The sequence below is a fragment of the Lissotriton vulgaris genome, chromosome 5 (assembly GCF_964263255.1).
Source record: "Lissotriton vulgaris chromosome 5, aLisVul1.2, whole genome shotgun sequence".
Classification (NCBI taxonomy): domain Eukaryota; kingdom Metazoa; phylum Chordata; class Amphibia; order Caudata; family Salamandridae; genus Lissotriton; species Lissotriton vulgaris.
Window position 1 is genome coordinate 1,500,944,136 of NC_141693.1, and position 17,936 is coordinate 1,500,962,071.

At 45.4% G+C, this 17,936-nt stretch overlaps 1 protein-coding gene across 1 annotated transcript in view; it reads right to left on the bottom strand.

Annotated features, from left to right (window-relative positions):
* LOC147712854 (acidic mammalian chitinase-like) overlaps window positions 1-17,936 on the bottom strand; it is a 325,733-nt gene that overhangs the window by 122,336 nt on the left and 185,461 nt on the right. The window contains exon 9 of the mRNA XM_086919719.1: window positions 7,857-7,986. Coding sequence (XP_086775845.1) covers window positions 7,857-7,986 — 130 coding nt within the window. The remainder of the gene's footprint in view (window positions 1-7,856; window positions 7,987-17,936) is intronic.

Consider the following 17,936-nt stretch of genomic DNA (forward strand, 5'->3'; position numbering starts at 1 on the left):
TAGGATTCAGGGGTAGGTTTGGGTTTTGGGGTACAGTGTTATTTTTAGGGTTCAGGGCTAGGTTGGGGTTTTGGGATACAGGGGTATTTTTAGGGTTCAGGAGAAGGTTTGGGTTTTGAGGTACAGGGGTATTTATAGGGTTCAGGGCTAGGTTAGGGTTTTGGGGTACAGGGGTATTTTTAGGGTTTAGGGATAGGTTTGGGTTTTGGGGTAAAGGGTATATTTATAGGGTTGCGATGGGTTAGTGTTTATGTTTATGTTTATGTTTATAAAAACTTTTATAGCGCGCTCCATTACCACGGGGTATCCTGGCGCGGTGAGTACATTGACAACAGGAGTGATAGATCAAAACCAGAACGATCTGTTAAAGAGGGGCATTGAACAGATGAGTCTTAAGTTTCTTCTTAAAAACAGTAATGGTTGGCGAGGCTCTAAGGAACAAGGGGAGGGCATTCCAAGCAGAAGCTGCCTTAACTGAGATTGATTGGCCTCCCAAACGGGCGTATTTGTATTTGGGAATGGCCAGTAAGCATTGATTGGCCGATCGTAGGGCACGGTTAGGGGTATAGAATGAGAACCGTTTCTGCAAATACATCGGTCCCTGGCCATGAGCTGCTCTAAATGCCAACACAAGAATTTTGAACAAGATTCGATGTGCTACTGGTAGCCAATGCAAACTTCGTAGGTGGCTCCGCACGCTCGACCTCCTAGGGAGAGAGAAAAGCAGACGTACTGCAGCATTTTGTATCACCTGAAGGCGATGAACCATGTACGCAGGTAGGCCACTAAATAAGGCATTAGCATAGTCGAGCCGAGATAAAATCAGGGCTCGAAGAACAGTCTCCTTAGCTGCCCTGGGCAGAAGAGGAAAAAATCTTCTCAGGGCTCGCAAGGTACCAAAGCAGATGCCGGTCAATTTTTTTATGTGATCCGAGAACTTCAGATCCTGACCGAACCAGACCCCCAAGTTCTTAGCTGGGCCTCCCGTCGCACTGGGGCAGGGCAGGTCCGGGGGCCAAATCTGATCCTTGAAGTTATCAGGAAAAGAGCCGAAGAATAAGACCTCGGACTTGTCTTCGTTGCACTTAAGTTGGGCATGTGCAAGCCACCGAAATACTTCAGACAAACAATGCTGGACTGCTGATGGATCAGACACACCCTTAGGCCAGGTGAATAACAGCTGTGTGTCGTCTGCGTAAGCTATTATCTTGGCTCCCAGCTGTTCCGCCAGATATAGTAAAGGGGTCATGTAGACGTTAAACAATAAAGGGCTTAACGTGGAACCCTGCGGAACTCCAGTTGTCAGTCTCTTCGGGGCCGAAGAGTAGGGAGGCATCCAGACCTGCTGAGATCTATCACTCAGAAACGATGACAGCCAGTCAAGGGCCAACCCTGTAATGCCGACGGCTCGCAGTCTAGCAATAAGCAAGGCATGGGGCACCGTATCGAAGGCGGCAGAGAGGTCCAATAAAATCAGGACCGCTCTGCCACCCCCGTCCAAGCACTCTCGAACTGCCTCCGAGACCTCGACTAGAGCTGTCTCATTACTGTAAGCCGCTCTGAACCCTGACTGGGCAGGGTGTAGGGCGTGGGAGGACTCGATGAAGCTGTCCAGCTGTTTAAGGGTGTTGGGGTATTTTAAGGAGTAAGGGTGGGTTATGATTATGGGGTGCAGGGGTATTTAAATAGAGCAGGGTGGGATTAGCACACGATATGAGACATGGCATGAAGAGCGGAACGTACCACACGCCCCCAGTGTTTGTCACGCCCCCAGCACATGCCCACAGAACAATGCAGACACGCCCACAAGGGACTACTTTGCTGGCATAGTTCTTATACCTTTTAAATGTATATGGTGGGCATCTGCATAGCCTATGTCCTTCTGCTGCAACTGCCCTTTCCAACACTGTATTGGGTGTTGTGATTGGTGCTGTGGTTCCTGAGATTACCCGCCTCAAAGGTTTGGGCTCTCTCTTTATTATATTAGTATGGATAGTATCTACACCACTGAAATTGAAAAGAATATCTCCAGATCGAACCTGGGCTTGGCCAAGATGTAATGACAATGATGCTTCTTTCTGTACTTTCTTTTGCCTTCTCGCTCTAAGTGTGCTGGGTATGCCCAGACGTAGGTCTCAGGATCACTGTGCCACTGCATCAGGCTATCCTGGCTGATGAGGGGTGATAATCCGAAACCGGTCCTGCTTGGGATTAAATCTCAACCCAAAAAAGAACAAGCATTGGCATCGCCAATAGGCATCGCCTTTGGGACCTTATAAGTGTTTAGCCATGCAGCACATTATCCCCACTCACATACTCATACACTCCAACACATAGCACACTGGAACTAGTAGGGCCACTCTTACAAGAAGAAAAGTGAATGGACTAGGCCTACTCTTGTTGGTTACAAATAACAGCAGTGGAAGAAGCACATCATCAGGTTGGGTCAATTTAAAATGTAAGCAGTCGTCTAAAACTGTCAACAACCACAGAGACTAATAGCCCTGTTGTTGCACATTTCAGAGAAATTGTTGCAGCTGAAAAGTAAGTACAAATCTAGCATTTGATTGAAATGGCTCCCGTAAAACATCCATGGAAAGGACTACAGCAATACAACCTGGTAGAGAGCTTTATCTAATGACCAGACTAGACTTTCATTTATTTTATTTTCAGCTCGGAGGCATGTCTGATGCCTGCTTTAAAAAAAAAAATCTTGCTTCCAAGTACAATTCCGGGGCCGGGGAGAAGTGCACGCAATTTCTGTGGAAAAGTGGCACCCCCTGTAAATCGGCTGCTATGTGCTGTGGACTGAGGGAAGAGTTGGAGGTGCTGAGCAGGGGGTGAGGAGAGAGTGTTTCCAAGTGGCCAGAGAGACCAGTACTGGTCAGAAACAGACTAGTTTTTGTAATTTGAGGTGAGGCCGGAGCTGCCGAGTTAACTGTGAAGTGCTCTTGGGCTTTGCACCGGTGGAGGGGGGAGGTGGCTTCACGAGCACTGTGTTAAAGGGGCACTGTGCTGTCTGTCAAAAAACAAAAACAAGGTGCTGAGGAGGAGGCTGAGATGCTGCCTTCTAGGGTGGAAACCTTCCTCAATTACCTATTTACCACACAATGAGCAAGCACTCTTGTATGTGCAACGAGAATGAAAAGGCAAAGATCGTGAGTAAGGAACGTATTACGCAATTATTTCCAATTCAGAAATGATATCTAATGAACAAGACTACCTTACAGATATCCTCAACTGTGACATGTAAAAAGAGCAACTATGTATAGTGTGCTTAAAATACCATTTATATAAAAAAAAAGACTTGTAACCAACATAAAAATATACATGCGCTAATTTGTTTGTATTTCTCAACAGATTATGCTAGACACGCTCGCTGTAGGAAGTAGATCAGTGTCTAGCAACCCAGCCTCAGGAGGCTGACATGGGCTGCCGTTGTCTCCCGGTGCAGATGCAGCAGGGATGAATAATGTACTATGTCAGCTATCATGTAATTGGCAGTTTACAACTATATTTTCTAATTCATATCTCCATGATGCACATGCTAACATGTGTGAACCGAGTACGGTCCTGGGCGCCCCAGTTTGCGTTCAGTCCCGGTTTGTCTTGTGTTTTGGGAGGGGGTGGGTGAAGGGGAGTATTTTACCTTGCTTAAAGGACACGTCTGCAGCGCTTTAAGAGAATGTGGGCAGACGGCTGTTGAGCTCCATCCACGCCTCCACCTAACACTGTCTGGTGCAGCAGACCACCATGACTTTGGGAGGAGATATCCCAGATGTGCGCACGCAGGCAGAGGAAACAAATAAGCCGGGGGTTATGTGTGCACGCGCAAAAATAAAATTGAAAAAAAACATGCAAGCTGTGTGCATTGGAGAGGTTGAGTGAGGCTGCACGCTTGTACGTGTAACCGCAAGCTCTAGGCCGCCACAAGCAAAAGCATGAGGTAGCATTTTTTGGAGCCACACACTAAATGTGTGGCAGTGGAGCGCATGTGCTGGCTCAGCGAGACTTAAAAAATGAGATGGAGAGTCGATTTAATGGAAGCACTGTGGCGAAACGTCAATTAACTATACATTGGTTACACCCAGCGGGTCATTCTACAAATGCCTGGGTTCAAGATAGATTGGAATGGGCATTAGCATACGATTTCTGACTACAAATGGTCAGAAAGGATGTCAAAGCAGCAGAAGAGAGAGCTCTATGGGCTGAAATGATGCAGGCAATTACCGAATTATCAGAGGAACAGTTATAAAAGATTCAGATAAGTAAGAAACAATATGGGTGAGTCTGATAGATGAAATGTATGCCGGAAAAGAGGTGGGAGGTTCTGCAGAGAACTCAATTAATTTGCATGAGGAATGGGAAAAAAAAAATTGTATTTGAGAAACTGATGAAATATGCAACAACTGGTAAGGAGGTCATTTATGTTGACTAAAATGATGAAGATGTAAAAAAAATGAATTTAACACAGACAATTGTAATTGATTTGCGATATGAGTGATGGGAGGTCCGTTGAACACAAAGGGCTTTATTTATGAGAAGTGACACATCGCTGCGTGAAAGCAGTGATGCGTCACTTCTCTGTGAGCCCTCCTTGCGACATGATTGATGCATCATATTTACTGTATAACGCCTCATGTCGCAAGGAGTTACAGATACGTCAGTATTTCTGACATATCTGTATAGCGCAAAAGTGAGGCATTGCTGGAGTGTGTCACAAAAGTGAAACAACTCCAGCAATGTGTCCTTTCACATGGGGCAAGCCCCATGTGAAAGGGCCTGCCTCAGTCTTACGGCTGCTGTGAGGCAGGCGTAAGATATTGACGCATTTGCATCCTAAAAGTGGCGCAATTTCATTGCGTCAATTCTATGACCCTTTCTTGCGTTAGAACATCCCCCCTGCATACATTATACCTGTTGCAGGTATAATGTGGTGCAAGGGTTTACAAAGTGATGCATCTACCTCGATGCGTCACTTTGTAAATATGGTGCAACCAGGCACATTTTTTATGCCGCTGGTGCATCACAATAAGTGAACGCACCGGCGGCGTAAAAGTGACACACAGCCTCAAAAATAAGGCCCCAAGAATTTGAGGGAAATAAGAAATAAGTAAAGGTGGAGAAAAATTGTATTTGAGAAACCAATGAAATATACAATAATTGTTAAAGATGTTATTTATGTTGAGTGAAAATGAAGTAACACATAATTGTGATTGATATGCGCTATGAGTGGTGTTGTTTTACTTTGATATTAAGAAAAAAATGATAAATAAAGATGTTAAAAAACATTGTTTCAGTCTTGGCATGTTGAAGGAATTCCTGGCCGGTATTTTCGCTGAACCTGGCATACAGGTGGAGCAGTCTTGACATACTGTGGGCATTCAGGACAACATTCTGGCTAGCCATGATATAACAGTAACATATCCTTCAAACATTGTGGCCTTTATTGATAGCTTTCTGGCTACCCATAAAATTATAGTGGCTCACCATTCACATATTATGGATATTCACATAAGTCTGCCACCCTGTCAGAACAGTAGTGCAAATCTCTAATGGTGATGAAAGCTTTTTCCATATGATGGACATCGCTGGAATTTGATGATGATGAATACGCATGAAACAGAAAATCAATCCATTTGTCCCAATATTGCCTAAGAGTATTTAAAGAAATAGACAACCTAATATTTGTGGACCAAATGGCACTCCAGCACTAAAGTAGTATTTCATTCATGACTATGATACACTTTTGAAAAGTCTGTATACGCTAGCAAAATGAGAATCAGAATAGGTAAGCTGATGTTTGGGGATAGAATGGTTGCATTTCCAATATTTACATCACATATTTCAATGACTGTCTAATATTTGGAGGACTTTTTTCCGAACATAGTTCTATGCTTCTAGGGAGCAGTTCTGTTCACAACTTATATTTTGGGGGGAGGGGGGTGTCGGCATTCCATGATCTTTTCAACAAAGTTATTTGTTATTATCATTCCTGTCTGAAGCCCTACAATGAAAGATTCATGCAAAATGTCTTCTTTCTTATCATGTAAGGTGGAATGATAGCATTTCTGTCTGTCTCCCTCATCTGCCTATCCTCTGTAATTGTAAAAGTTTAGATTTTTCTACCATACCATTTATAAGTAGATTTAATCAGAGAGCTGAGACATAGAATTTACTCTGAAGAGGCGGGGTGGGGAAATGAATGAAAGTGAAATGTAGAAGTAAAGAAATATGCTACATGAATCTTGAAAAGTTACTGATGTTCTGACGTTGATGTAGTATGCCCTCGGTGAAGTATCATAGATATAGCTGGGCTCTACCGATTTTGCAGAAATGTATGAATTGTCCCTAGTGCTTAATTTGAACTGGTGATTGCAGGTAGGCACCCAACAGCGCTTGTTTGCTGACCAGGACTTATTTCTCAATCAACAAACTTTGATCCAGAATAAGAGAAAGATAGGAAGAAAAGGTGAAAAGAAGGAAAAGAATGACAGAACAACAGTGAGAAACGGAGACTGCAGGGATGGAAAAGAACCTGCAGGAGTGAAATAAAGGGACAGGAAGTGTTTGGGGATGGATAAAAAAGGCATGAGATGAAATCAAGAATAGACAGTTTTGGTATTCAGCAATCCAAAAATTCAGCAGCACTGGCTGGGGGCTTCTGTGAAAATCTTTGGGCACTGGCACTTATTATTTTACAAATTAAGCACTGTTACCTACTCCGCTGGAATCTATAGTACTCCATTGACTCTCAGCTAGGCTTGTGCTGCCTGAACCACAGCCGATACATGCTAATGCATAAGACAACTAGAACTCATGGGCCTATTTATCAAGGGTTTGTGTCGCGTTTACACTACACAACGTGGCACATGAGCGACGTAAACTCTAAAATGCAGCTTATCAAGCCACGCAAGGCCACTTTACATGTCCCTAAGGTGCTTGATAGTCAGGTGTAATGCAACGTGGCACAAATCGATACGTTGGGTTACTCTGCCCTGGGAAGGTGTGCCATCGGCATCATGTGGGTGCTCCCACGCAACATCCCATGAATTTTTATGTTTTCCCAGATTTACCATCACTGGTAGACTTGGGAATGATCCCAAAAAATACGCCTACCCGGGAGAGGCGTAGCGAGGGGAAATATCTTAATTTCTCCTAGATACTTCATCTTTCTATGTGCGCTTTATTCTGCAGGAATATGTCTCTTTACCCCGCAGTCTTTCTTCCCGCAGGGAATCACAACGTGGTCGTTACCACAACTGCGTTGTGATTCCGCATACCATTACTCCGCAAGTCGGAACAACGACTTGCGGAGGGGGGCTTTGGATGTTGGAATAGTATAATTTACTATTCCAACCCCAGTCAGTGCGGACACTAGGGAAGGTGTTGGATTTTAAATCCAACACCTCCCACCCCCCTCCGCAAGTCGCTGTTCCGACTTGCAGAGTAATGGAAGGGTTGTCACAACACGGTCGTGGTAACGACCGCGTTGTGATTCCATGCGGGAAGATAGTTCCGTGGTAAACGTTGTGTACCATTCTGCAGCAAACATAAGTAGAGGAAATGCTTTTCAGGATTACTTTTGTGCATGAAGGTCTCCCTTCCTGCACAAAAACAATTCTGCATGCAGCGAAGGCAGACTTGCACCATGCTGCAAGGGGGCCTGTGTTGGCGCTAGGGAGCCCATTGTTCACCAGTGCTGGGGAAAGGACAGGAATGCACTGTATTGTAATAAATATGGGGTATTCCTGCCCTTTCCCTGTAATGCAGCGCAATAAGATGACTTGCTGCGCTGCACTCCGTTGCATTACTTTCTCATAAATATGGCCCAAAATTGTGTAAATAATAATTACCTGCCAAGAGTGTCTTCAGCTTTCTTATAAGAGGATATTTTCCTTCCTTACAGAAAGTCCCGGAGAAATCATCCAGGTCCATGGTCCAAACCATGGCACCTCCAAACCCATTCTCTTTCAAGAACTTCACCTAATGAAACAAAGCAAACAAAAGAAGAAATTAAATAGCATCTTCACTCTCCAGAGGAGAGTGCTGCATAGAAGAAAATGCCTCACACCTTGATTATTCAACAGCAAAACGTATGTATGAACCACACATGCTTTTACCACACGTCCTTTACCATGCATTGCCTTTTCCACACAAGTTTTTACAATGCATTTGACTTTACCACAAATGCCTTTACAATGAAAATCTAAGTACATATCATGTTAGTGAAACTTTATGTATATATATATATATACCATTTCACTTACATGACTATATATATATATATATATATATATATATATATATATATATATATATATATATATATATATATATATATTCACTGAAAAAAACATAGGTTTCACACCAGTTATAGTTAGGAATTAGCATTTAAAAAACCTATTAAATTCACTGAAAAAAACATAGTTTTCACACCAGTTATAGTTAGCTTCAAATTTTACTGACATAAAACCATAGAAATTCCAACGTTATAGTTAGTTGGACTCACTATAACAAGCGCGCCTGCAATGCACTGCTGATGACATCACATATTACATCACTCATGACATCGTCAGGGACATCACTCATGACATCATATATTTATATATATATATATATATATATATATATATATATATATATATATATATATATATATATATATATATATATATATATATATATATATATATATATATACATATATCCACAAAACCTCCCTCACAAAGAAGAAGCGGAAGCCCAGAGGGGAACAGGTAAGACAGCCTTTAATTGCCAAAACAACTCCAGTGGCGGCAAATGCATTTTCGGCTTATGCCTTCTGCAGCGCCCAACACCGGAATGGTATACTTGGTGAAGTCTTCCCTGCTACTATTGAAGTAGCTGACGTGGGTCCGCTCTTCCCCCGTGTAATGCAGCTCACCTGTTGAAGCACGTTCGTGATCCTTCGAACTACAACTCCCAGGAACCCTTATGATACAAGCAACTCGGGTCGGTGAAACAATGTGGGGAGAACAAATGTTTTTAAACGCTGGTAATTTGCGAACCACAAAGTGCAGAATGGGAAGACACACAAAGCTGTCCCGTGCTCTTAAAGTCTCTCCTCAAGTCCCCTCATACTGCCAAAGCCAACAGTACAGGAAGTCCATAATACAGGGGCTAAATGCGGAATACAGATTGCCCAACAAGAGGTGCAATACCTCAACTGCTCAGGTCCTCCAGCAAGCGGGGCGGGTACCAGACACATTTCATCCCTGAAACAACCATATATACATGGGTGTGTGTGTGTGAATATATATATATGTAGAACATGTACTTTTATGTTTTAAATGTCCTGATAGAGTTTTTTTTTTTACTACTGTCAGGCCTACTCCTCTGATAGTTTGCATTGGGAATTCCTTAAAACACTTTTAAGCTGTCATTCTTGATCAGAGAGGAATAGCTTTTTGATGTTTTATATGTTTGAAATGGTAATGATTAATCCTCCTTATTGGTGAAGTTAGATTTAACATTACTGTTTTAGAAAGTGGACATTTCTCTGCACTTACTGCTCTGTGTGCCTGGCTGCCTGTCTCTAATACATGTCTGGGGTGGGTGACAGCCACACTTTGTGCATTCCTTCTAGACAGCCACAAACACAGGAAGGATAGGTGTGTCTGAGTATTCATCTACATATATCTGCATTCGAATGGTCTTGCCTAGGCAGAATGGAAGGGAAGGGCTAACACTTTTTTTGAAAAGGTAGTGTTGTATCCCTACACAAATGGCTGATTCCCCCCTCTCCCATAGATAGCCTGGTAGACACGACGGGCTGAAAAGGAAACCAGTGCATGTCAGAGAGCTGCGTTGAAGTCAACCCCCACATTGAAGGCACTTTTGGGTATAAGTACTGAGTCTTCAACCCTCTAAAATCAGACACTTCTGGATCTTGAACTGAATCTCTATCAAAAGGAATGCTGTGCTGCTTAAAGGACTCAGCTGGGCTGCTGATCTGGAAGGAGGGCTTTTCTGTTTGTTGCCCTGCTGCCTCTTGCTCAATTACTTTTCTTGAAGGAGAACTGGGCTGACTGGTGAGGACTGGCCCATTGTGAGGTGGCCTGTGTCAGACGGCGCACATCCGAGCTGCGGCCTGATGGTGGAATCAGTCCCAAACGATTCGAAGATCCATGTAACACGAGAAGATCAGAAATAGTCAGCCGGGAGTCCTTCTGCGACATCCCCTGGGCCCCTCCCGCTTTGGTGGATACACACCTGAGGCTGCTGGGGGAGGCCGGAACTTGGTGGCATGAATCGACCTGATGCTGGCTTGCCCTGCCCAGGATGGCGATTGCCCGATCGCTCTTTGACTATGGCCCATGATTCCGGCTCAAAGGAGGATCGGCTGGGGCTTGTGGTGTTCTGGGGGCTACCCATGGCCAGACTTAATAATGTCTAGGCTTTGGGGTTGCCCGAGCGTACTAAGGGGAACTTCCTCCAGGCCTTCCTTGAGTCCTGATTGCGGGAGGTTGTGGCACTTGATGGGCTCTCTAGCTTCTACGCCCTGGAGAGGTTGCCTGGACTCCCGGCACAGGAGCCTCGACCTGGGACCCCGCCATCTACATTTTCGGGACCGCGATCATCTTCCGCAGCAGGCCCGGGCCCATGGCCTGTTTGTAGTGGATAATGCCCAAGTGTAGGAATTGGGACTCCTATACTCTTCCTGGGCCATATGCAGGTCCAATCAGAGGACACTGTAAATTGTTTTATGAACTCATCTGCGGCCTGGGACTGGATTGAATTGCTCAACCAGGGCACAAAGCATCTCAAGACATCTGGGCCTGACCGTGATCGACGCCCTAAACGCCAGCTATGCAGATGGCAGGAAGCAGCTCGTCCATCCAGCTATCAAGTGGCGTTGGAACAATCTAGGATGGTGGAGACAGCTGCTACTTTTGGGCCAGGTGGGGGACTGGCTCGGCATGTGTGTCCCCGGTAAGCTGTTCCACCAAATCTGATTATGCAACGTCTGTGTTGCCTGGCATTGGAGAGGTTCTGCCGGGTGTTACTCCTCGATATGCTGATGACTTGGTTTGAACAGCCGCTACAATTCCTATAATAATTTACTTATCCTCCTTATTCCTTTTCAGGTTGCATAACTCACTGTCTATACATACTTTAAGGGATCAGGAAGGCTTGGTTGTTTTCAGTTGGTCGTGTGATGCCTTTCACATTTGCTTAACCTCACTCTCTTTGTTTTAAGTTGACCAGCTTACTGCCTATTGCTAAATATTTAATGTCTTTGTTTTTGTTGTGGGGGGCTCTGGGGGTCAGGGTGGGGCGGGGGGGCTTGTGGGGCATTCTCTATTATTGTACTGCATTGTTCATTGTAAGTTTGTGCCCACTGTAGATGGCTGCCACCTCATACTGCATTTTCTATTATGGATCAGTTTGATCCTTTAGCCATTTCTTTGGTCTTAGAGGGGGCTTGTATGGAGTTTGGACAGGATGGTCGCATATCTCAGTCTTTGGGGGTGGTGGGTAGTATGTTGCCATGGGATTTCATGGTCTGATGTCTGTGTTTTAGTTTGTCAGCGACTATGTTCTCAGGGCAGTGGTGTTGTGAGATTGGCAGAGACTGGCGAGAGTGCAGTCAAGGTAATCGAAAAGGCGGTCAACACCCAACTAGCCTACTTCATCAAAGCCAACAACATCCTAGACACCTCCCAATCGGGATTCCACAGCAACCACAGCATGGAGACTGCCCTCCTCACCACCACAGATGTCTACATGGCCCCTCTTGCATCCATTGTCAGAAACCATGGGCTCAACATCGTCTCCTATGCCGATTGCACCCAGCTCATCCTCTCCCTCACCAAGGAACCTGACATGACCAGGCACAATTTCCAAGAAGGGATGAAAGCCATCATAATCTGGATAAAGAACAGCTGCCTGAAACTCAACTCAGAGAAAATAGCCCCTCATCCTTGGCTCTGCCCCCTCTGCATGGACCGACACCTGGTGGCCCCCGCCCTCGGAAACCCACCCACCACTACAGACCATGCATGTAACGTCCACTTCATATTGGACACATCGCTCACTATGAATCACCAGATCAACGCTGTCTCCTCTACATGCTTTAGCAGCTTCCACATACTAAGTAAAACATTCAAATGGATACCCTCCAACTCAAGGAAAACGGTAACTCACGCCCTTATCACCAGCAGACTGAATTACGGCAACACCCTCTACGCCAGAATCAACAAAAAAGTCCTTCACAAACTCCAGACCGTCCAGAATGACTCAGCCAAATTATTCTTTGATATCCCATGGCACAACCACCTCACCAACACCTCTCTGACCTTCACTGGCTCCCCGTCAAAAGAATTACTTTCAAGCAGTTCACACATGCCTAAAAGGCCCTCCACAGCATCGGGTCACAATACCTCAACGACTGCCTCTCCTTTCATGCCCCCAAAGACAAACCTCCGCTCAGCCGACCTCTCCCTAGACTCATACCTCGCAGCCAAGACCTGGAATGAACTCCCCCTTCACCTCCGGCGAATCCTGACACTGAACTAATTCAGAAAAGACCTCAAGACATAGCTCTTCGAATGACCTTAATGAAGCTGCACACCCCCACCCCTTCTAGCCCATTGAGAGCCTAACAGGTAAGTAGTTTGCTTTACAAATCCCTGATTGATTGATTGATTGATTGTTTGATTGATTGATTGATTGATTGATTGATTGGCACGATGGGTTCGGCTGAGCCCACTGCAATTGTTGTATTGGTTGGCCTTTGCTGAGGCCTTACCCTCCTCAAATATGACTTTCATGCCTTTGCATATTAAGATATTAACATGGAATGTTTGGCGCCTTTCCTCCCCATCCAAGCCATATAATGTGTAGTCCTATTTGAAACTGCTTGTCTTACAGAGTCGGAGGGTCGGACCCTTCGGGCCGCTGGCATGGCCATTTATATGCTACCTCTTACTTTGCCTTCTCTCACGGCACTCTCATTTGGATTTGGCCAAGAGTTCCATTCTGCTGGCATAGGGCAGTCGTGGACCTGGAAGGTTATTATGTTCTAGTGTTGGGGAGCCTGGATGGCAGAGACCTTGCTCTTTTGAATGTGTATGCGCCTAATGTGGATCAAACCACATTCCTTGTTAGCTTGACGCCCCTGCTGGCACAGATGGTCCCTTACTGGAGGGTGGTGGGGGGTGACTTCAATTGCATGGAAGATTTGGAGTTGGACTGCTCGCACCCACCATTGAGGGGTACGCCTGCAGGTAGATTGGCGATGGCCTCCCAATCGTGGTTGAATGTGTGGGATTTGGTGGATTGCTGGTGGGACTGTTGGGGGATCACATTGGGCAGATAATGCTGGGTCAATCTCTACGATTGGGGTGGAATGGGAAGCGATGAAGGTGGTACTTCGGGGTACTATATTTCTAGTAATGTCAGGGTTCATACCCCTACTCCTCTCTAAGATCCGTCAGCAGGAGGGGGTGCTGGATGAGCTGTCAGTGAGTTGGAGTGAACTTCAGATGGTAGGTGTCGGCTGCTTGAGGAGAGGAAGAAAGTTTTTGTGTTGGTTGAGCACCTTCGTAGCTTTGATAATAAGGCTTGTACGGCTCGGGTTTATGAGGAATGAGATAAATCTGGCAGAAAGTTGGCCTGGCTCACTCGCGAGGTTAGGGAGGGCTGCTCTGCACCTCAGAATTGGGATTGTTTAGAGCGCATTTTGTCCACTCAAGAGGAGATTAATGCTGTGTTTCTGTGGCATTATTGTGAGCTATATACTTCCGGGTCTGTGTGCACGGATGCCGACATGTTGGATTATAGCCAGAATTCCTATTTACCGCTTCTTGTGGTGGTGGACCTACTTGGTAGAGATGTCACTGAGCAGGAGGTGCGGTGCGATTATGAAGATGGCAAGGGAAAAGCCTGGTTTAGATGGGTTTTCAGTTGAATTTTAAGCGCCCTTTGCTTCTACTATTGTGCCTCACCTGATGACCTGATGAACCTCTTCAATGATTCTCGGCTGTGCAGACAGTTTCCACCCTCATTGAGGGAGGCTGCGATTGTGTCGCTCCCAAAGAAGGACCAGGACCCTCTCCTGCTAAACTCCTATCGCCCCCTGGTTGATGTTAAATGTTGATTCTAAACTTTTGAGATGAATCTTGGCAACTAGGTTGCTCCCCCACATGTGTACCCAGATCCATCCGGATCAGACTAGTTTCATATCACCATACCCAATATTGGGCAGCTATTCCTGGTGATTGATCATAGAGAATATCTCCCTTCTAAGACTTTAGTTATTTACATAGCTATTCGGAAAGCATTTGATTTGTTCCATTCGGATTTTCTGTACATTACTATGCCCAATGTGGGCATGGGCTTACCTTTTGTTAAATGAACATGGCTGTTCTATACTGGCCCTCTGGCCAGGATTCATACTGGTGGATAGTTCTCTGACATTATTACAGTTGAGTGCGGGACTCTACAGGGTTGTCCACTTTCCCCTTATTATTTGCTCTAGCTATGAAGCCCTTTGTTTGCACGATTAGTCAAGGTCGTCATTCCCAAGGCTTGCACATTGCAGCTGATTATACATTTTGCTTTGTTGTACAAAGGGAATTATGGGTGTATGTTAACTGGGTTACATAGAACTACTGCTTTCTGGGTCATGCTGCCCTTATCCGTTCACAGCCGAGTGGCTCTCTCCAAAATAATTATGCTGCTGCGATTACTTTGTCTTTTTGTAACCGTCCCGTTGGAGCTCCCGAAAAGATTTTTCTGAGAGCTAGATACTTTGTTGATTTTGCTGTACTGGGGTACCTCTCATCTTTGAGTGGCTCTCTGAAAGAGGTGGTTGCCTGTGATTGAGGGAGGTTTAGTATCGCCTGATTTTGAACTCTATATTTTAGTGGCTCAGCTGCAGTGGGTGGCATGTTGGCTGGCCTTTCTTTGGGAGGGCGTGGGAACCAGGGAAGGTGGTTCTCACTCCAAAGATTGCCTGCTGGGCTTGTTATTATGGCCAAGGTCTGCTGTTAGGATGCAGTCATTGAACGTCCTAATTAGGGCTGGGCAATATCTGTGGGACCGATTGCTGAAGCGGTTGCATGGTTCAACCCCTTATACTTGTGAATTGCCTCTTGCGTTGGTTGGACGATGGAGTCACCCAGGTGCTTGGCCGGGTCTATGAGATTGTTCAGATATGGGGATTGATGTTTTGGGAGATTCATTCGTGGGTGGGAGCTGTGCCCCTTTTTGGATCTCCAGGACACTTATGGCGTTCCGGTGGGGCACATAGGGCAGCTGAAGTGTCTCTGGGCCCATTGGGAGGCAGACTTTTGGTCACCTCTTTCTGATTCCTACTGGAGGAGGGTTTTAGAGTGTAGTTTCCAGTTGTCCAGGAACGCTCATTTTAAAGGTATCCAATTTTTTCAACCTTCACTGCGCCTATCTGACTCTCCTTCGTATTCATATTATGCTTCCGTCTGCTCCTTCAGAGTGCCCCCACTGCCCTAAAATGTGGCTTTTATCATATGTTTGGTCTTGCTCATTTGTACTGCCTTATTGGTAAACGATCTTGCAGATAGTGCAGGGAGTTTTTGGGGTCTCCACGAGCGTTCAGCAGCTAGGAAGCTAGCTGATGGATTTTTGGACTTGGCTTTAATCCTTGCTTGCTGGCAATTGTCTGTGAGCTGGAAATCCCCCATTGCTCCCCATGTTTAATGCTGGGGATTGGAACTGATACACTGGGCGTATCATGAACAGGAGGCGATCCGTTGGGAGGAGGATAGGGGATTACGGAAGCAACCAATGCTGCCTGTGACTGCCAGGATCTTTTACCTGGGTCTGTTTAGGGCAGCACTTCTTCGGGCTCGGATATTGATGGTGCTACCTTGATGGCTGGCAGCCCGGGGTGCAGCATACCTCTCTCCCTGATCCCTCGTGATTGACCACCACCACTTCAGGTATGGATGTTGATTGCTGGGCGATGTTGTAAATGTGTGCAGGATGGGTTTGCTGGATTTAGCTCCTTAGCAGAGAACACACTGTTTGCATATGTTTTTATGTTCCACGGCGGGGATTGGTCTTTCTGAAACTGCAAATGTTATTTTATATCTGTTTTTTCACTGTGTCTGTACCATTTTTTCGATGAGACTGTCTGACCTGTGGTGACGTAAACATCCAGAAAATATATGTTATTCTTATTTCTCCGGGGCCCACAGGGTTTTCTCTAGGCTGGACTATGTGTTTGCCCCAGTAGGGGAGGTCAGTATTATAGAATGTGTGCAATATATGGTGAGAGGTCTCTCGAACCATTTCCCCTTCTACTTACAGTGAGTCAGAAGAGGAAGCAAGGGGGTGCTGATTGGAAGCTGAATGCCTGGGACTTACGCGGCCCAGAGATAGCTTTAGAACTCCAAATAGATACAAAGCTCTACTTCACGGAGAATGAGGGATCCTGAATATCAGCAATAGAACTGTGGGAGGCCTACTATATGGTCCTCTGGGATAGGGCTCGAAACATAATCGCGCAGAAAAAAAAGATCATGATTGAGGAACTTAAGTGGCTTGAGAGATAGTTCCTGCAGTTAAGAATTGCAGTGGGAGCAATTTCTGACCATTCTTATCGTCAGACAGATCACAATCTTGAAAACGGAGTTTTGTGACTTGGCACAAGGAGGACAAAGAAACAAATGCTGGCCACATACCATTGTCTGTATGAAACAAGAGACAAAGAGTGTAAATTCTTAGTGCGGTTGAGCAGGAGAGAGATGGAGGGCCTGTGGGTGAGGCGCATCACAGACCAATCAGGGGCGTCTTATATAATGGACAAGCAAATAGCAGAGAAATTTGCTTCTATGGGTCATTCTACAGTCTGCGTCCATTGAATGGAACACCCCAAGTCAAACAACATGTAGGTAATGTTGCCACCCCAGTGCTCGATGTGGAAGCCCAGGAGGCAGTAGAGGGGGATATCACATTTTACAAAGTTCAGGCAGCCACTGCAAAATTAATCCTGGGTAAAGTCCCAGGGCCCAACAGTGTACCTGTGGAATTTTACCAGCAATAGGCTGGACTCTTGTGGCCTCATCTTTTAACCCTGATCAGCGAGTCAAGAGATTAGGGGGCCTTACCAGCAGGCCTCCAACGTGCCACATTCACTATGATACATAAGGAGGGTAAACCTAGGGAACAGTGCAAGTCCTATCGTCCAATCTCCTTGTTGAACATCAAAGTTAAGATACTAGCTACAATACTCGCTACTTACAACCTAAAGGTCATCCTTTTATACATAGAGATCAGTCAGAATTCATGCCCAGTAGGTCAACAAGGTTCAATTTACGACACAGCCATAACTGACTGAATTAAGTTAAAGATAGGCCAGCTCCTCATGTCTTCCTCTCTCTAGATGCGGAAAAGCATTTTAATGTTATCCACTGGCCCTTCTTTGAGTAAACTCTACAGAATTTCGGGTTTGACTCTCAATATGTTAAATAGATGGAGATTCTGTATCCGGCTCCAACAACAACAGTGCGAGTGAAAGGTACTCTATCAACGGTGTACTCGATTGAGAGGGAGACCCGCCAGGGTTGCCCCCTGTCTCCTCTTGTATTCGCGACCACCATAGAACCCTTGGCATGCTTAATATGAGAGCACACTGGGATAATGAGGTTCAAAATATCAGACACAAGTGAGAAGGTGGAGAAAATATTGCTCTATGCTGAGGAAATCCTCCTCCTTATTTACGAGCCCTCAACGATGATCCCTGCTGTCTTCTGGATATTCGAGAAATACGGCAATCCTTCAGGTTATCAGATAAACTAGGAGAAGTCAGTGTTGTATCAGCCCAATGGACCTGACCGTGATCCTGCAGAGACTCGCGGTGACTCCGGATTGTTTTAAGTACTTGGGAATATATTGACCCCCGTAGAGAA